The sequence below is a fragment of the Passer montanus genome, unplaced genomic scaffold, assembly GCF_014805655.1.
Source record: "Passer montanus isolate IOZ18808 unplaced genomic scaffold, ASM1480565v1 scaffold5, whole genome shotgun sequence".
Lineage (NCBI taxonomy): Eukaryota > Metazoa > Chordata > Aves > Passeriformes > Passeridae > Passer > Passer montanus.
Window position 1 is genome coordinate 5,120,464 of NW_024369929.1, and position 20,591 is coordinate 5,141,054.

The window sequence follows — 20,591 nt, forward strand, 5'->3', positions numbered from 1 at the left end:
CTTCAGCTTTCAAAGCATGTATGTCCTGCTAGAGAAGAAGGGGGGCAAAATAAACAAAGGTGGCAGGTGTAACTGGGATGTCTGTCCTTTTGTCACCTTTGTCACTTGTCCTTTTATCTCCTGATGTGCTGGGGATGTATCCTGCAGTGTCACCAAATGGAGTGTTTCTGTGCAGTGCTCAGGTCACTGCCAGTACTGTCCCAGTCAAAGGGCTCATTCCTCAGGGTTGCCATTGCTTGACTTTGATTGCCTCTACTTGAAGGAAAATGAGCATTTTTGTTGTTTAGGCACAAGCTACATAAAATGAAGCAACTTTTACCTGTGCTCTGGTTAGGAAAAAAGAAACCTCAGTTTACCACTAACAAATTTTAAAGATGTCCTCCCAGTATACTCAAGAGTGTGGAGCAGGAGATGGAAAAATTGTTTTTTAAATAGAGATCACACTCTACCCCTGCTGAAGCAGTGGGACCTTTGCCTTTTAAAATGTCACAACATCTGCTTGCAAATTGGAGGACATGAACTCAACTGTCCTTTTTGTGCCACCAGTTTACAAAAAGGAAACATAGCAAAGCTGAATTCCTGGCCCTGTTATTGCTCCTCTGCTGCAGCTTCTCAGTGCTGTTGATCGGTGCTGTAGGAGCAGAGGTCACAACTGGAAGAGCTTCAACTAAATTTGAGAGTTTATGTTTCCTGACTCAGACTGATACTTGGAGATAAAAGGACAGCTCTAGGGAATCTCCTGCCCAGCTGCCTCCTGGCAACTTGCCTCTTTCTCTTTGCAAGAAGAAGATGTTAATGCAGATGGGCATGCTGATGCTCAGGTTGGCAGAAGGGAAGCTGTGCTGGCTGGAGTGTGCTCTCCTGAAAAGCCCAGTGCATGGTGTTGTCTCCAAGACTGTAGAGGCTGTGTTTGGGCTGAGTTTGCTGTGTCTGTACCCTGCATCCCCTTGCCCTTTATGCAGCCTTTCTGCATAAGCTGTCATGTGGAGCCACACAAGAGCTTTGGGTACAGGAATGGGTGCATGTGCCTGATTCCTGTTGCCTGTGCTTTGTAGGAGAGGCTGTTGATCTGTAGCAGCTCAGGGACTGAGACCTTGCTCGAGGTTGGAGGCAGTGGTGGGGTCCAGGGTGGAGAAGTGCTGCTGGGGCAGCTGTGCCCCCATCAATTTGCTCAGCTTTGGGCCAGATGCACTGGCAGCATGTAGCAGCAGCAGGTTCCCATGCTTGGTGTCCTTGGCTTTGCTGGTAAGATGGTGATTTTTGATGAGTGAGATGACATTTAGGTTCCCTTCTTCAGCTGCTGCAGTATATGTGAGCATCTTTCCCAAGGCAAGGCAGAGCTTCCATATTACCATCCTTAGCACTCCCTGTTCTTCAAAATCCCCAGCAGCTCTGCTTTACTTCTCCTTGTGTTCCTCTCTACCCACCTGATGGCTTCTCTTACACAGAGTCAGCTGAAGTGGATGTCTGCTGAGGGCTCTGTTTCAGTGAACTTGTCAAATGTTCTTACCTGTTGAAAGTTTTTATTGTGTTCTGTCACTAACCTGAGCAATTCTTGTATGGGAAGGGGCATCAGTGTTAGCAGCCTCTACAAAACAGATTTTTAGACTGTCTTGTTTCAAAGTGGAAGTGCTGTAACAAGCAGGGCAACCAGACTCCTGCCTCTGGGCATCTGATGGAACGGTGGATGCTGGTTCCTATCACCACCAGACACTAGAGCCATTTGTTTTGCTTGTTTCTTACTTAGAGTTTTAGGAGATTCATCAGCTGCCTGACTTAGTCTAGCTTTTTTAGCATCTGTACAAAAGCAAAATAGCTTCCATGAAATGTTTTGTTATTTAAGGAGATTGAATTGTTTTATCTTACTAGGAAAATAATTGCTCTCTGAACTTAAAAAAATAATTGTTTGATGCTTGTTCAGTACATGTTCAGGCTAGGATTTTCTGTATTGGAAACCTCCTGCTCCTCTTCAGAGCAGTGATAAACTACCTTCAACTGATGCTGTCAGAGGAAGCATGTGAAGCACAGCACCCTTAAGAAACACAGGAGCTGCTCATGGGTGTGTTTATAGGAAGTATAATAAGTTCCATACTGTTTGCCTGCCCTGGCACATGCACTGAGGTCATTCCTGGCATATTTCAATTGTATCCCCACCCAGTGTAGTCTTAATAAGCCAGCTGGGAGGTAGAGAGACTAACTTGGAAAACTCCAGAGTTGCCAGTGGAGTAACAGCTCTGTGCCTTGTAGCAGCTCTTTGGAAAGCTAGAAATACATGCCTTGAAGTGGTGGGATTTACTGAAGCATGGGGAGAAGGGGATGTTAATTGTGTTTACAGATAAACAAGTCAAATGCATTGGAAATTGTGTAAGAGCTACAATAAAAGTAGTGGCATCCATCCTGGCTGCCCTGCAGCTTGGGATAACAGTTGCAATGGTATTTCATTAAAAAATGCAGTTCTTATGTAAAAGTTCTTATTCAAGCAGCAAGAATTCTAGCAAGCAGTTAAGTTTGGGTGACTTTCTACAGAAATATAGCTGACTATTATTCCATAGACTAGCATGATATTTCAGAGTAAGATATAAAGTCTGTAATGCAGTGATAGAAATTCTAATATGTAATATTTTTGTCATTGATTTTAGACTAATTCAGTATTTCTCTTCTCTCTTTCTTCCCTCACATCTAGCAAAACTGTACAATCTAAAGTGGACTGCATTTTGGTAAGTACAACTCCAGAATGCTTTTCAATATTTAATGAGCTGCAAGACCAAAATAGATGGCTCTGGAGACTGACAGCTATTATGAAGCCTTTCCTTAGCAGCCCTTGAAGGTACTGCCACTAAATGTGATCAAAATGAGTTACCATCTCAGGTACCTTCCCAGAAATGTGCAACACTGCAGGTCCTGTTAGCTCTGCTGTGCTGCTTAGGGTAGAGAGATCATTTTTTGAAGCAGGAAAGGCCCTTGAATTGCAAAATCTTCATTTGTGTATTAAAATAACAGGATCTAGGCAGTGATAAGAGATTATTTTTGGGAAGCAGTAGTTCAGAAAGAGGTTTTATTTGTTTTTAGTAGTGAGCAGGTTGCAAGTTTTTTTAAATCAGAATCTCGAGATCATAAATCTTAGGACTGGAAGGGATTGCTTATCCTGACTGTCTACCTTGGGCACTTCATCCAGAAGTACCAGTGGATAAGACAAAAATGTGTCATAGACAGCCATCTGGATACTATCAAATAGTATGGCTGAGCTAACAAAGAATACTGTTCAAAGTCACATTGTCAAAGGCTAATTCAGGTGGTACTGAATGGTCTTGTTTTAAAATGTTTCTATTATTGTTGTATAATATTTAAAGCTTTATTGTGTTTCAAACAAACTTTGCACCCCATTTAACCTCTATTTAAAAGTTCTTGAATGCACCCAGTGGGAATAGGGATGCAGAATGTAATTTTTGTCCCTTTTATGCCTTAGTGACTTATGTGAACACCAGGCAGGTGCCTTAAGATCTTAATTTTGTATGTGAGTCTTCAGCAGTAACAGAGAGATTGCAAAACTGCATTTGTAAAACTCTTTTAACACCAGGTATTTCTGTAGAAAAAAATGGCAGTTGGGGTAGGTGTTTCTAAGTAGCATTGGAGAGGGAGTAAACAAGTAGGAGGCTCACCAGTCATCTACTTTTGGCATTCTGTTTTAAGAAAATGGAATTACACTAGGACTATTTTTGCGTTAAGTTCTGCAGATTTATGGACCTTGTGTACTGAGGTAGGGATTGTCAGTTTGTATTGAGGGTATTGGGCAGGTCTCATGCATTGGATTGGCAGAGAAATCTTGGACACAAAGCAGTCTCCATGGCTTGACTTGGAATGGAGCAGCAGTGTCCTGATGGTCTAATTTTCTGTTCCAGATGCCTCCTTGTCTGTCGTGCTGATGAGTTCAGAGGAGTTGTGTCAACAGTGGAAAAGCCACTCTAGGTTAGCAAAGGTAGATCTAATGCTATTCGGGTTTTAAAAAGAAAAATCCAAGATCAGAATAGCTTGAGGAAATCAAAATTTAGCTGAATTCTAGCAAAGCAGTTTCTGTGGTTTTAAGTGCTTTGGAAAGCTGTGAGCTGCCAGAAGAATCTACAAGCATGTTGAACTGAAAGGCTGTGGCTGTGCAGCTCTGAATCCCTCCTTTGGTAGCACCAGTCACAGCCCCTGTGTGCAGAGCTCACACAAATGTTCACAGACTGCCAAGTTCAGCAGGGAGAGCTCTAGGAAGAAGCAGAGGTGGTGGCAGCAGTCTGGTGTGGAGGTCCCTCACAGCACAGGGCTGTGGAAAGCAGCCAGTGTGAGGGCACTGAGACTGCAAGTGCTCCTGCAAGAGTCCAGAGTTACCTGCCTTCAACTTTTACACTGCACCACTCACATTCCCACATACTGTCACTTTCTGGGAGATCATAAGGAAATCATTGTGTACTGTGCAATCCAAAAAAGATAATTAGCAAGAATTGTGGTGTAAACAGTCATTAAAAATTCATTATAACATCTTTTTAACTGTAGTAAACATGTCTAGCAGTAGATTCTCTTATGATTTCGCTTGTTATATTTGTAGCCACATACTCAGTGAACTTTTGAACCCCATTTTTAAAACGGTTTGTTCCATATAATCACTCAGCGAGAAGGCCAAGGTTTCTTTCCTTAGTCCTCTGAAAAGAGGTCAGTGCTGGTGAGAGAGTGCTGGATTGATGGAAACCAGAGCTGCTGGTGCTGTGGGGTGTGCTGAGGCAGTGTCTGTCTGTCCTGAGGCAGAGAAGGTGCCACTTGTCTCTTGGGCCCTACAGGAGACAGGCAGAAGCTCCATGAAGCCTTGGCAGCTGTGCTTGGGCACTGTCAGAACAAAGCTGCCATGTGCTTTTAGGGCTTGTTTGGCATGTTTAGCATGTGAAACATGTTCCTGTTTCTGCTCCGATAAAGCATATCAAATGTATTTATTAGCTGCTTTCTAGAATTAAAAAGGTGTTTTTAGTATTAGTTATTTTCTGTCTTGGTGATATTTCCAACAAACCATCTGACCTAGAGTAATTCACCTTTGCTTTTTGTTTCTCTATTCATAGAATGGGGAGATGATTGCTTGACTACTTTGCTATTTTTAGTTTTGGTTGTTAAATAATAGATGTTTGTTCTGCTGAAGTATGACAAATTTTAGGGCCTTTCTGCCAGTAGGTGCAGGTTACATTGCCATTGGCACAGCCTTTTTCACTTTGATTAGAGTGTAGTCTTCTATAAATACTCAAAATGTGGAAAGAAATATTAAGAGCAGTCTATGCTCTCTAAAACAGTTATCTTGCATAAAGCTTGCAGAGTGCCCCTGGCCTTCAGCTCCCCTTATCCAAATTTGAGGACAAAAATAACCTGTAATTCTGCTTTCATTATGGAAATTTGAAATAGTTCAAATTTGAATGACATTTGCAGTGTGTACATTACAGAAGTAGCAGCTCTTCTGATTGTTCCTTACTATATTCATCTTCTGTCTTATTTAAAGTTTGGCCTGACTAGGTAAACAATCCAGAAGAAGCACACGGGGTTTTTTTTTGTTTGGAGTTTTCCTCTGGTAATCCCTTTTTACAACTTTGAAATGAAGCTTGACTAATGTTTGTGACCTGCCAGTAGATCAGCAGTCAGAGAAAACCAGAAGGAGAGAACCAATCCACCAAGGTCAGGAACCTTGGAAGATATTCTTTGATTTTGGGGGTTCCTGTTCAAATCTTTAGGTTCTCTGCTTCAAGCAGAAACATGAATAAACTCTGTTTCCTATAGTGCAGATTAAGTCCTTAACTTCATTCTGTGCTGAATAGATCTTTGTCTCTTTATGCTGCAGAAACTTGCAGTGGCAAGTTAGTGTCTCCCACAATGGAAACAGATATCAAAACCTGCTATTTGCATTTTAAAAAACCCTACCCCACATAATTTTGGTCATCCTGGTTTATTCCACAGGTGTTTATTTTGCTCAATCAAAATGCCTGTTAAAATGATAAAAAAGTTGCATCTGTTTCAGTGAAAATCTTGTTCCCTGTCTATCTTAGGCAGCAAAAGAACAGATTCATTTGGAGCAGATCTGTGTGGTTTAATTTGTTTGCTACTTATTTGGTGCATTTCTGTAGTTACCTATCTCTATTTGGAAACTGTCAAAACAGAAATAGCAGAGATGTCTGTTCCTGTATGTGTTACTGAAGTCTTTGCTTAGCTGTGACTCGAGGTTTTTAATTCTTTGTCCTTAGTTTTTCTGTCTCAGAATATAAGATCATGGAGGTATTTTGAGTGCTTGATAGATTTTTGACTAAATTGAAGCCAAGGTGTAAAAATTAGTATGAGCACTGCCTGCTCCCCATCTTCTTTGAATCCTCCTTTGTTTTATGTGGTTGCAGTTGCAGGAGATAAAGGTAATGTGTGAAGAGCAATAGTACCAGAGGCAATGCTTTGTGCTGGCTTTACACCTCAGTCCTGCAAGCAGTTTAGCATGCTTGTGCATTTTTCTAATGCAACTTCAAGAAATATGATTTATAAATAGCCTTTGGAGAATTACACCATCTTATCTGATGTAATTGAACCAGTCAATCAAGGTCGGGAGACTTCAGGCAGGATTTTTACTGAGGTCCTTTTAAGTAGCAGGAAGGATTCCCCAGATACTGCACAGGCTCTGGTTTTTAGAACAGCAGTAGCATAAGCTTTAACAGGCTGCACAAAGGAGAGTTTGTCCAAGATGGTGCCAGCATCACATTCTTCCTTTTGATGCCACTCAAATGGCATCATTCCTTTTCTCTTCCACTCGAAAGACCTATTTTTTCCACACTGTTGACCTATTTGGGGATTGGGGTGGGAATTTGTATTTTGTGTTCTTGTTCCTTTTTATTTATTTCCATGTGCATCCAACCTGGCACAAAGAATAACACAGAATGAGTGAACCTTTTTCTTCTTGGTCAGTTAGTAGAGCACTTGAAGTGCTCCTCCAATTTCCCAAACTCTGTGATTCTGATTGCATTAAAAATTTGTGAATTATTGATGCTTTGAACAACTGCAGTAACAGCAACTGCAGTTATTACTGGATTCACCAGACCTTTGGCATTGAGAACTGGTGGATGTCAGCTGAGATTGAAGAGACTGTACTTACCAAGACTGTAACCAAATTTTGAGGGTTTCAGAAATGTGTAGAGAAAACAGCCTAAACAAAACACTGTTTAAAAAATTTTAACTAAACAAAATTCAGTCTTTCCCAAATCTACTTGCACTGACTGTCACACTCCATCTCCTTGCTGTCACTGCTTCAATTTTAAGATGATTTTCTCTAAATAGATTCAGTCTCATCTAATAAGCTTAGGTTTATCTAATTATCAGCCAGGTAGGATTACCTCTGTGAACTGCCTGTGACTTCTTTTAACTCTCCCATGCTGAGGAGATCCTGCCTTCCAGGGCTTCCCTGCTACTGTTGCTGAAAGCTGAAGGAGTTGAGCAGAAAGTGCTGCCTAGGCCAGGCATGGAGAGGAGTGGGGTTTGAGTGCAGAAGTGAGATAACATCACTGTCCAGCTCCTCTGCCAAGGATGAGAGGAAGCTGTAATCCTCAGATGCAGGGATGCAGTTTTACTCATAGAGAGTGACCAGCTCACTCACATCCTTTGGAAAAGGTTTTACTAACACAGTCCCAGTCACGTTTTTTCCTTTGTTGAGTTTTTTTGTTTTGTTTTTTTTTTAATTAGGGGGGTTTGCAGGTGGGACCTGTGTAGCAGAGTGGCTCAGACAGGGCCCTTCCACACAGCCCCATCCTCCTAATGTGACACAGAAATGGCTTCAGCTGCAGTGGGCACTGAGACTACTGCAGTGTATTTTGATGAAAGGTTTAATATTTCTTCTAAAACCTTTCCTCCTGTGTTACACTTAGGACATAGATTTGAAAGGGAGAACTTGTCTTTCACTTCAGTGTCAGACTCATGGGGAGAGGAGGGGGGGATTTGTTTTGCCTGGGATTCTTTTGTCTCATGGATTAGTGTTTACCATGCAAGGTAATCCCACCCAGACAGTGCCCTTTGGTGTGCTGCTTGGGCTTTTGCCATTTAAAACAAAAATAGTTAAGTTCTTGGATAAGAGGATGTCTAATACCGAAGTACACTTTTTCTTGTTAAATTTCTGTCTTCTCAAAAATAATTAATTTTCTGTAAATTCATTCTTTGGAGAATGTTGACTTTGCAGTAATGAGCTTGCTAAAGAAAAACCCACCAATTTAAATGTTGTGATTCATACAGGAAAGGCAGAACAGAGAATTTGACAAAATACACCTATTATTAAGAAATACCTCTCTGGATACTTGGTGGTCTGAGCACCACTGCTATGTAAGCTGCTGTAGAGCCACACAGAAATTGGTGTCAGCAAATTTCAGGAGTTTGTCAGAGGAAAAAAACCCCAACCAAATGTTGTGGTTTGCTGCAGCTTATAAAAGCAACACATGCAGTGTCTGTTACCTGTGTGCTGCTGGAGGTGTTTCTCTTGGCTCTGGGCAGGCTGTCCCATCGCTGGTGGCCCCGTTGTGTGCAGCATTTCTGGGGTGGGGTTTGCTGCCTGGGATCATGCAGACCCCGTGCTCTCCCTGCACCCTTCCCTGCACACCGTGTCCCACAGTCCTTGTGCAGGGTCTGGGGGCAGGGAGGGGGAAGTGGAACCTCCTCTTTGTGTGCTCCTGTCAGTTTTGTGGCAGCAAGGTTGGTCTGGATATGGTCTGGTAGGGAGCCCCAGTTTGAAGTTGAGGTTTTTGGTTTCCCCACTCCCCATTCTGCTCACTGCTGGAGTGAGCCAGGTCTCACTGCCTGTTGGTCCCTCCTCTTTTCTCTTCCTTCTGGAAGATGTTACTGGCAGTAAGACACCAGTAAAGACAAGGAGAATTAGCAGTAATCCAGAAGCTGTATTCTGACTTCAGAAAGGATCGTGTGAGTCTCCAGCTCTGTACTGATGGGGCACCAGCACAGGCAGTGCTTCTGTAGCACTTTCCTGAAGGAAACTCCCTGTGCCTCCTGCTGCATGGCTTTCCTTGCATTGCTGCTGAGCAGGCCCTGAGCATGTTATCACAGCTGATTTTCCTTCTATTGCTAAGTCCATGTACTGGTTTCTGATGACCAAAAGCTGGCCTCTGTGTAGCAATCATTGGCTGCATACAACAGGTAAAACTCCCCTTCGTGTCTGGTCCTCAGCTGGTATCCTCTGGAGGAGGAGTCTGGCATAACTGGATGTTAGCTGAAGGGCTTGTGTGCAGTAACAGTTTCAATAAGTGATTTCCAACGGAAACAAAAAACCCCATATCTACATAGATAGATTTTAAAATGGCTTCATGAAAGTCTATGACACTTAACTATTAGTAAATATAGTGGATTGCAGGGTCACATCTGGCATTCTATGCTGTTACAGCGTAGCTGGTTGTGATTCTGCTTTCTCAGAGGTGCTTCTTGTGTGCTCTGTCTGACAAGACCAAGTTTTCATGTTACATGTCTGGTTACAGAAGCAATCCATTGTTAACATTTTTCCAGATGCTGCTTTTATTACAGGTGAATTTTGTAATTGTAACAAGTGCTTTCTGGTGGGTGATGATGTGCAAATAAAATAGGAAATCACATTTCTAGTCCCATAGTGCTCACAGTCATGTTCTTGCACATAAATAAATATATTCTGTTAAATTATATTATTTAGGAATACACTGTCAGATAACAGTTTTTAGCTGTCAAGCTCAACTATTCTTACTTGCTTTTTCCTCTCCTACCCCTCTCCACTTTTTTTTTTCCAAATCAAAACACCTTATTTAGCAAGAAGTTGAGAAGTTTACAGACCTAGAGAAACTCTACCTCTACCTTCAGCTGCCTTCGGGTCCCAACAATGGAGACAAAAGGTATGTGTGTGAGTGTAAAGGTGAGCAGTTAGTACTGATGACTTGCTTTACTTCCTGTGGCATTTAACTGCAGAGGAATCATTCACATGATGTTGGTAGCAGAAGCAACCTTTATTAAACATTAAGTACTCTTTCTTTCCTGAGGATCAGATGTTGGGGTTTTTTTTAACTTTAGAATCTTCTGTTGCATGAAAAGCTTGTGATTATAAATATCCTAAAATGAAAGAGTCATCACAGAAAGTGTTTCACAGTCTGTGTAATTGTTCCTACACTGTTTATGTATGAAGTCATAAAATAGCAACACCAATGTGATGGTGGGTGAAAGAAAAAACTGATGGTATTTCTGGTAACACTCATTTGACTAAAGGAAGTTCTAGAAAACCAGCCTGCAGATCAGAGTGTCGCAGAATAAACCCCTTCCCAGCAGGATGGTTATAGGCAGGCAGATGCCTACAGGAAGCACACTGAGTATCTCCGGGGAAAACTGGGTGTTCCCAAAGGACAGCTGGCAAACTCAGTGGGCAAAAGTTTAGAGATGGCCAGTAAGGAATAATAAATTTAAGAGTGACTGTGTACTCACAGCTGTGTATCAGTCAAGAACTGGAGTATGGAGTCTGTTAAACTGTGGATGAAAGAGGGAGAAACTGCTGCTCAAGGAATAGGTAGATCCATGAGTGCAGGCCCTCTTTGTCTGTGGTGTCCCTCCACCTGTACAGGCAGGCAGTTCTGAAGTGTCCCACAGAGCCGTGTCCTCACAGCGTGCTGGTTCTCTCCGCAGCGATCAGCTCTCCATGTCGTCCAGCCGTGCCCAGCAGATGCACGCCTTCTCCTGGATACGCAACACCCTGGAGGAGCACCCCGAGACGTCCCTTCCCAAGCAGGAGGTGTATGATGAGTACAAGTGAGTGCCATGCTGCTGCTTTAGCCAGTGCAGTGCCCTGTGACACTGACTCTGCAGGTGCCCCACTGGTGTGTGTGGACACGTGATGGACCACGCTGCTGTGCCCGAGAATGCAGTAGCTGCTCTGTGGCAAACTGTATTCATTGCTGCTGCCTCTGGGGATAAGACTGTGATGTTTAAATTGTGCATTACATGTACAGTTACTGAAGGAAAGGTACAGGTATTTCTTAACAAGTATCAGTAGGTGAATGAATGAATATTGGGTTTGTTTTGTGCAGTGGCACGGGTAAAAAGCATCAGTTACAATATGTGTTGGTCTGCTTGTTTACATACCTATATGACTGCCTCAACAAGGGTAAGGGATTGAATTGTTCCCCATAGATGCAGCTGTTTTGCACATATGATCTTGCCCATCGCACCTTTCTTTCCAGAATAATGCATAAATATTGGACCTTCCTGCAGCAAACCTGATTTCTACAGAGGCACAATATATCTGAATATGTATGAAACCAGTAACCAAGGCCACTGTGAGTCTGTGTTGTCAAGTCTCAAAGCTACCGTGTAATGAGAAAGCGATTAGAAGCAAGGGAGAAAGAGCTGTCTGATGAAAGTTGGATTTGAATTCATTTACAGAACATACCCCATGGGGGAGGGGGAAAGAAATAATCATCCTCAGCCCAGTTGCCTGAAGATGAATAACAGATTTATGATCTAGTATGAATATTTCCATAATCTGAACGATTACTGTAATTTGCAGAGAGCCGAATCCCTTCACCTCCTAAGTGCCTACAGGATTCACCCCAATAGTAATTGTTATTGCAGGGCTGCTTTCCGCAAATACCTCCTTTTAATTAACTCTCTCTGCTGAAGTGTTTTACTGTGATTGAGCTGAAGCATGATGGCACTGGCTTGCCTGGGGTTGCTAAACATGCACACACCTATTTGTGAGCTCCTGCAGGGCCGCGGCGCTGACGCAGCCTGGCAGTGCAGCCAATGGCACCGGCACGGCGGCGCGGCCAATCCCCGTGCAGCAGCGCCCGCGCAGACACAGCAACAGCGGCAGCTGCTGTGCACGAGAGAGATGGGAGCCTTATTCTTAAATATATTTCTTATTTAATAATTTATGGCCTGCTTCAGCAACAAATCTGCTTGGCTTCCATGCTGTGCCAAGCTGCAGATGCCCGGAAATATCATCATCTACAGATTGTGGAGTGTGAAATTTGGATGGCTTTGTATGTAGCTGCATCAAGTATTTGTGTATTGTATTTTTTTCCCCCTAACAAAATAAGGGTGGTAAGCAAATATTCAGGAAAATATCAAATGTTTGGAATCTGTTCTCCTTTGAAAGCTTCTGTTCTGTTTTTAAAACATTCAGTTTCTTTGAATATTTTCATGAGCTATTCTTACACACAAAAAGAGAAGTAGTCTTGGAGTGGGACGTGGGGAACAGGCATATAAATATGTGAGTTAGTTTAGATATGTCCTTTTTCTTTACCTAAGGGTGCTAAGACCTCACAAAGCTCAGTTCTGTTATATTAACCAGTTACCATTGCTTTCTTCTGTGTGCAGAGATGGATTTTACATGAGCTCACATAAGCAAGCTTATGCACTTTGCATGTATAAATCAAAAGTACAAGGCTTCAGAAGACTGCTGCATCATACCAGCATCTTCATTACTGCCATAAATTTTGGTCAAAATAAATCTTGCAAAACTACCAGCCTTCTGCATCACCTTCCATTTTTTTTCTATGAAGAGGAAAAGGCAGAAGCTTGCAATCCACACAAGTTCACCATTGGCAAGTGCTGATAGTGTTTTCAGCTCGTCCACATTTCAGTAGCCCCTTCTCACTGGGCTTATTCAATACAGTGGCTCTTCTTTCTGTATTGTTACCCTTCAATTTAAGTGTGAATTCATGTTTCTAACTGGATAAAAGTGAGTGGATTCATCTTTCTTTTGAAAAGGATTAAATAAATTAAAAATGCATCACAATATAAGGCAGTAGCACTTGGGAAGGCTGAGAGCTTGCAGGTGAATTTTAGAAAGGAGGTAGATGGGAGCTGGTTCACCTCTTGTTGGTGCTGTGATGCTCCTTGTACTGACAGAATACATGGAGTTGTAAGAGGCTGGGTTTCTGTTGGGTGCTCAAAGTTCTTCTGCCATCTTCCTCTGGGAGTTATGTGGGAATACAGGCTGGAAAGTGTGGGAGCTCAAGGGGTGGTGACCAGCACGTTATCTAGTCTGTAGTGAGTGGATGCTGCTTCCCATTAGATCCTTTCAATGTCTTGTCCCTATTAGAAAACATCCTTCTGCACACAGCCATGTGTAGATTTAGCTGAGTTTAGAGAATTAGGATTTCTCATCTAAATGCAGTCCTGCAGTAGTTATGCAGGCAAAATCCTTACTTGCCCACAAAATGATTTGTTGAGCCTTCAGTAAACACTTGAGTTCTCTCATCTTCTACTGCCGTGATGCAAGGGACAGAAGTCATTCATATTTAAGTTTGGTGTCCTGAAGATTCACTTGATACGCTTAATATGGATTAGGAGGTCTTTGAGTCTTCCTGTATCTCTTTCCTTTAGTCTGTAAATCATTAATCCTTGCTTTACTGGCTGCTAGGCCACTTGGTGCCACCTGATGCATAGATTATATGCACTAAGTGTTAAGAATATTAACCAACAAGTTAGAAGAATATTCAGAAGTTAACACAGAAGAGGGCAGTAGGTATAGGTATGCCATGTCTGTTGAACACATAAGGGACACAAGGTACATACTAATCTTGTTGGGTAGTGCTTACCCAGGGTTTTTATATAAAATTCCCTGATAGAAATAGGATGGGACCTATTGTGTTGCAAAGTCTAGTCCCATGTCATAAGCAACTACCTATGTAATTCCTTTGAAAGCCAATCAAACTCCACTTAGAGCAGTTGTTTCTCACCTCTGCTGCTGCTCCTGGGAGTCTGACCTGCAATTTCATTTCTCTAGTGGTTTTCAGACATCTGGTTTCCATCCTACCTGATTATAAGGACTCATTTATGTGCCAGCATTATTTGTCAGCCTAATGAGAGCCTATGTCTTTCTGAGGTTCTTGACTCTAACCGATTTTGGGAGACCGGTTGTTTTGGGGTTGGACAAACCCAGAACTCTATTTTGTTTCATTCTGTAGGTTCTTTATCATGTGCTATTCGTGCTGGTTTTTTCTGCCCAGGAAGCTGTGTGAGCTGGGCTGCACAGCCTCTCTTCATCAGCTTTTTGGTTAATTTTTTTGTGTGTGTTTTAATTCAGGTGCACTGGCAGTGTATTTTATGTCTGGAGTACATTCAATTCAAAGATCTTACCCCCCCCAGAAAAAAAAGCCTTTTCTGCTTATCATGTAGGGGAGCTTTGTACAAAGGAACAAAGCAACCGCGTGTCCGTTGTCATTCCTGTCTCTGCTCAGACCTTCCCTCCCCCCGTCTGTTTCCCACCCTCCCTTCAAAGAGCAAAACAGCTCCTGGGCTCAGCAATGTGCCAAGAGTGCAAGCAGCAGAGAGAAGAGCTTCAGGGGAGAGACTCCTGGTATGTCCTGTCAAGTCAATGAGAGACCACAGATGGACATGGAGGCTTCTCCTCCAAGCCAGGAGGAGGAGGGGCCATGCAGGATGATCTGTCTGGAGCCTGAAATTCCATGATAATACTGATAGCTCAGAATTTACAGGCTTGCAGGAGCTTCCACTGGGGATACGAGGGGACCATTTAGATTGTATGGTTTTGCTGCTAGCGAGTGATCGTCTTACAGCAGATGTGTTAGACTTGAGGAATGGATAATTTTATTGCCTTTATTTAGTTTCTCTTAAGGGGGAAATAATTTTAACTTTGAAGTTAATAGTAGGCCCCTAATCCTGGTGTTTTGCTAGCTTGTTTTTTTTGGGGTTTTTTACTTTATTTTGCTGACATTGTTGAGTTTCTGCTGTCTATGGCAGAGAAATTCAGAGAGTCCTCCTTTGAATGGTATTTGAGATTTAAAGTCTTGTAATCAGCATCAGTAAGCAACAAAGACCCTCCATTCAGGAATTTTCAGACTAAAGTTTGAATCCATGGAGGTCTGGCAAGATGCAAGGGACAAAAAGCACACAGAGATCTATTTACTAAACATGGAGCAATGTCTGATTCCTATGAGGGTACAGTGAGGCAGCAAAGAATTCCTTTGTAGTAATTTCAAAGGGACATATCTAGAAACCAGCTTCTGTGAGTGACATACATTGAAATGAAATGTGTTGGTGTATAAATTGGATATAAAGCTTCTTGATGTTCCACATAGAAATTAGACTGATGCCTGACTGTGTACCAGTTGTGCAATGTACCTGTGTACCAATGTCTCCTGGTGTGGATGTGGTAGGGAGGCTCTGCAGGGGAGTGTCAGCACCAAAGAGCATAAATGTTGCTGTTTGTCTTCATCAAAATCATTAAATCTGTGGTGGTGCTTTCCAACATACAGCCAGGGTAAAAGCAGCAGATACTTGCTCTGTAGTAACCAATATTTTTACTGAGAAAGTAAAGGTAGTGGAAATATCTCAAGAAATACATACAGCCTTCTACAGAGCTACATCTGGAAGAGCAGACATTTTGATTGGCCTGCTTGGATGCAGATTGTTACTGGGTGATGCTCTGGGTGAAGCATCTGTTCCACACTGCTGCTTTTTCTTTGCAGCTGCCTGAGTTTCTGGGGCTGTGTGTGTGTGTACCTGATTAGAGTGGAGGCTGCTGTGGGGTGTGCAGTCATTGTTTCTCTGTGCTCTTGCTGATAACCACACTGATCATGCACAGTCACCTTTTCAGAGGCAGGTTGGTTTTGTGTATTGCTGAGAGGACTTCTCACAGGAAAGGAGGTCGCTGCTATCTCGTGTTCATGCTGTGGCTGTTGGGAGTCTCACTGGGAAGGTTTTGTACTGGTACATTTTAGGCCACAGCACATCAGTGTCTGTGCAACAGTGCAGGAGTTGCTGTCTTTGTGCAGCCTTACACACTTCCAGAGCAGGTCCTGTTTTTTTTCTCCTTTTGCTTTGTGTTTCTGATTTTCCAGAATATTCACCTTTTGCAGCAAAATCAACAATTCTTGTTCTCTGCCTCAAGAATGTATTTTTTTAAGTGTCTCATATGCCAGAACAGAATTCCTTTTGCTGTTTTTGAGAACTGAAGACAGGTAACAGTGCCCATTTTACTAGAACAAGTAAAGATGACAAAATAATTACGTTTTGTTTCTTTATTCCCCTATATCATCAGGTTGTATACTGAGCTGCATGATGATCTTCATCTGCAGCAGCAAATCTCTGTTACTCTAGGACTGGAATAGGGTTGTTGACTTTAGGACTGTTAAATAGGGTTGTCTGTAATCAAGCAGCTCTCACAGTTCAATAGAGCCTCAGTGGCAGGAGGACTGGGTCCTCAATATGTGCTTATGTTACACCTCTAAAGCTGGTTCCCTGGGAAGGCATCTTTTAAGTTTAGTTCTGTTGAAGTCTATGAAATAGAGGTTATATATGCAAAATCTTTCTCTGGACACTAACACATTTCTTACCTACTGCTTTTCAAATATTCCTGCAGGACTTAGCACACTCAAGCTGTGCTTCTGGCTAGAGCAGGGTCTCTGCTTTATTGTGTCCTGAAATAATGTGAATCGAAACATATGCTTCAAACTGAGACATGGAGTAAATCTCAACTGTGCTCTAGATAGTGCCACTGCTTGTTATGTCTCCACATGACTTGTCTTTGAACTCTGTAGAGAACAAGGCAAAAACTATGATATTAATAGCTCTGTTTATACATTTTTAATGCATTCAATTCGTTGTGGATAGCTTCATTAATGTTAAATGTGGTTCTAAATATGGACGAGGATAAGTGTTTTCTTTTGAAAGCCTTTGGAGTCTAGCATGCAGGCTGGCCTCTGGTATTAACTACGATTCCATTCACGCTTTCTTTCTCTTTGTTGCAGGAGCTATTGTGACAATCTTGGCTACCACCCATTAAGTGCTGCTGATTTTGGAAAGATCATGAAAAATGTCTTTCCAAATATGAAGGCCCGTCGTCTAGGCACAAGAGGCAAATCAAAATATCCTTTGCTAGAACGCTTCTCAGTAGCTTGTTCTGCTCTTGCCTGGAGAACATCTGTCGTTGTGGCTTAACTATCAGCTAAATGTAGAAGTAATGTTGAATAAAAAATGCCGATGCTTTTCCAATGTTCTTTAAAAATTATTAGTTGCAGTAGTGTTAGGTTGCAAGATATAACTTTGGAAACAAGTATTTAAATTTAGGTTCTGACACTTAGTTGTCACAACAGCAAGGCATCAAAAAAGTTTTGTAATTTAGTGCAAAGAGAGATATTGGAATAAAGGAACCAAAACTGTTAGTGATTTTCAGACCAGTTTTTTTGTCAGTCAGAATTTTTTCTTTTCTGAGCTGAGAATTTTACCTTCCCATGAGAGCCCTTAGATGCTATGGTGAAGTAATGTCCTACCTGCTGCATTCCCCAGGGCTGGCTCTCACTGCATCCTGACGTGCTGGGAAGGCAAAGCTCCTGCAGTAAGCGGGGGAGGGAGAGCATGAAAAGGCATTGAGGTTCACAGGCCCTAATTAAAAGCCACTCAAAAGAAGTAACAGTAATGATAGGGATGTGCTGTGGTACTGGCCTTTGCCAGGTCTCACTTGAAGCATGCACTTAGAGAATTAAATGCTAGCAGGCAGCCCAGAATTGCTTGTCTTCCACTGAGGGAAAAAACCTTCCATGCTGTAGTAAATGGAGAAGTTATGTGTCAGTTAAACTGTTTCGTAAAATACAGTGTTGGATTATCTAGCAGTGAAATCTGAAACTTAGTGCTCATGTATGGATAGAGCTCTAGAAGTGTTAAGGAAGAACTTATACGTTGTAATTGTAGCTTGACCCAGGGGATCTCTTTAAGCTCTATTTCCAATGTTTCTAATTCAGAATGATCAAAATGTGACCTTGTCTCACACCTTCCGTAATTCCCAGGCTCCTTAGATTTCTTGTACTGTAACTATACTCCAGCCAGGTTAATGCAAGCAATTGCAAACTACATGGCCTAGGAAAGAATACAGACATGTTTACAGAATGTGAAAAATTAGTGATCCTGGAGAGGATTTGTTTATCATGGAGAAAAGACACTGTGTCTGAGCTCCCAGGCTGATGCAGTGGAGACAAAAAAAAAGAGGCTGATTTGATTTTTAGAACTATAAACAAATGAGTACAAATAATAAAGGGAGCATATTTTTGTGTACCGATTTGATGAGATCGGTGTAAGAAAAAGTCTGTGTCTTTATATTTTTACAGAAAAATTATCATGAATGAGGAGAGAGTGCTTCAAAAATAGTGTGAAATCTTAGGAAGAAATGCACTCATCGGGCTCTTTATCTTGTCCTGGGAATCTTCAGTTTGAGGAAGTCTTTCAGGAGAAGGAAACAAAGTAGAACCTAAGTTTAAGAATGCATTTTTTAAAAGTGATTAACTTTTTTTTTTTTGTTAATTTTCCATCTTGTTTTAGAAGAGAGTTTAATAAAAATTTATGTTAATGATTTTAATGTTGAGTAGCTAATTGAAGCTGCCTGGAATGGTTTAGTGCTTGTTCTAAGTCATTAAATGAAATTAATCATACCCAGTATCTCTGCATGGATTGAAAAACCCAATGACCTGGCCAAGAATGCAGCCATTGACAGACCTTTGATTCTGACTGGCTGCGAGATCATGCTAATGACAGGAGTTCTTAGTTCTGTGTTGAGTTTGCTTTTGAAGCTTATGAGGGTTATCAGAGGAATTACTGCTCTTCTCTCCTATCCCTCAGCTAACAAGCAGACAATATAGACCTTAATTGTTGTTCACATATTGCTACAGTGGACTGAGGAAGAAGGCTTTTGTGCATATGCCAACACTGCCCAACCTTGACTTTCATAAAACTGGAGATGGGGTATGATATATGTTTGCTTATTTATATATATTTCTGCAAGCTAGCATTTATTATGCTGTTTTTCTGTTGGGAATTTTCAAAACAAAGTGAAGATCTGTGCAGCTTTTAAGATTTTTCTTTATGATTCTTATATTCTGAATCTTTGTTTAATGTTTTTTTCTGTAAAGTTCACAATGAATTGCAATACTCTTAAACTAATTTAGGAAGTGAAGTGGATGTCCACAGTGTTCCTGTTGGCTGTATACATATTTTAAACTCTGAGTCTGTTTTGCTTTTACTGTATTTTTTAAGTCAGTGCTTAGGAAGAGATACCCCAGTGAAAGAAGCAGTTCCTGGGTAATAGTGACTACTAAGTTGACAAGACGCTGGATACAGGGGAAATCAATTGTTGGTGCTCCAAATATTGGGATTCTGTCTGTGATTTTCTTCCAGAAATGTCAATTCCATATAATGCCTTTGGGAAGAACCCACAGATTATCATTAAGACATTTAATTTTGAAAGATACTGATGATCTCATTCTCATAATTTCATGTAAAACTGTGAACACACTACTCCATCTTCTGGTGTGATTCAGATAATGATTTGCTTTCTATTTTTGTTTTCATGCCTTAATGACCCTTATTAATGAAAGTAACCTTTCCTCCTGTGTTTGTTTGGTTTAGTTGGATGGAGCAGAGCCATCGGGGCAGCTGCAAAGTGCCGATGAGGAAGTCGTCTCTGCAGCCTGCCGGCTTGTGTGTGAATGGGCCCAGAAAGTGCTGAGCCAGCCTTTTGATACAGTCTTGGAACTGGCTCGTTTCCTTGTCAAAAGTCACTATATTGGTACCAAGTCAATGGCAGCTTTAACAGTAATGGCAGGGGCACCAGCAGGTAATGGGATAATGCTGAATGTTGAAATGGGGATCTTCCTGCGGGGAGCAGTAACAGCTTGGTTTGAGAAAGCACTTCTCTTCAGGGCAAACTAACACTGACTCTGAGCATTCAGCATTCATTTATGTGATTTTAGTCACATTGCTGAAAATTACTGTTCTTGCTGGTAGTCTGGGTAAAGATCTGAAAATCAAGCACCGGTCTCAGTGTTTAGATGGTGACCCTCCCATTCCTCTGATATGGATCCTGGTCTTTTAAAGCACTTTAGGGTGTGTGAGCTTCAGGGTGTGTGAGTAATCATGCTGAACTTACATATTTGGCTAGAACAGGAGTTTGGTGCTGCTGCAGTGCTGGTTTGTAGATAGAGTGCTGGTGTAGCTGTGTTTCTATATGCTAACTTGCCCTAGTTTGGAAACAATTTTCTGTCAAGAGCAGATTTTTTGGTGTGGTTTGTTTCCTTTTGCATGCTCAAAATCAGTCACTTAATCATTTAGTGTGTTTTGGTGGATAAAGTAAATTACAAAAATGAAGATGAGAGGGAAAATGCAGGTGAACAACATGCCTCTGAGTTCTGACTAGGCCTATCAAGCTAAATAGGCTTGTCTTCAGATCAAGGCCAACCTCTTGAGACAGTTTTAAATGGAAAGTGGTGTTCAAGTGATCCCCTTCTGGATCATGTTCTTTTTCCTTCCAGCTCTCTTTCCTTTATTCCAGCTTGGACCTGACAGGTGGCAGTGGTGGGTTTTGCTGCTTGTGTGCTCCATTGTGACCTAACCCCTTGGCTGCATTGGTTCTGCTTGCCATGCTGCTAGAAGGGACACTCAGTGTATGGACAGCTCTTCAACTCTTGTAGTTTCCCCTTCTCACTTCCTTCAAGGAAGATGGTTTCCTTCAAGGAAAAGGGCAGATACTTCTAGCGCATGCCTTTATGGCTTGGATGATCATTTAAAAGAGGTTCTTCCTAGCA

At 41.8% G+C, this 20,591-nt stretch overlaps 1 protein-coding gene across 2 annotated transcripts in view; it reads left to right on the forward strand.

Annotated features, from left to right (window-relative positions):
• The window catches only part of RFX7 (regulatory factor X7), a 76,630-nt gene that overhangs the window by 46,270 nt on the left and 9,769 nt on the right, over positions 1 to 20,591 (forward strand). For both annotated transcript variants that reach the window (XM_039723266.1, XM_039723267.1), the window contains exons 2-7: positions 2,684 to 2,717; positions 9,817 to 9,899; positions 10,678 to 10,800; positions 16,770 to 16,886; positions 18,669 to 18,753; positions 19,417 to 19,624. In XM_039723266.1, the coding sequence (XP_039579200.1) occupies positions 10,691 to 10,800; positions 16,770 to 16,886; positions 18,669 to 18,753; positions 19,417 to 19,624 (520 nt within the window). In that variant the 5' untranslated portion in view covers positions 2,684 to 2,717; positions 9,817 to 9,899; positions 10,678 to 10,690. The remainder of the gene's footprint in view (positions 1 to 2,683; positions 2,718 to 9,816; positions 9,900 to 10,677; positions 10,801 to 16,769; positions 16,887 to 18,668; positions 18,754 to 19,416; positions 19,625 to 20,591) is intronic.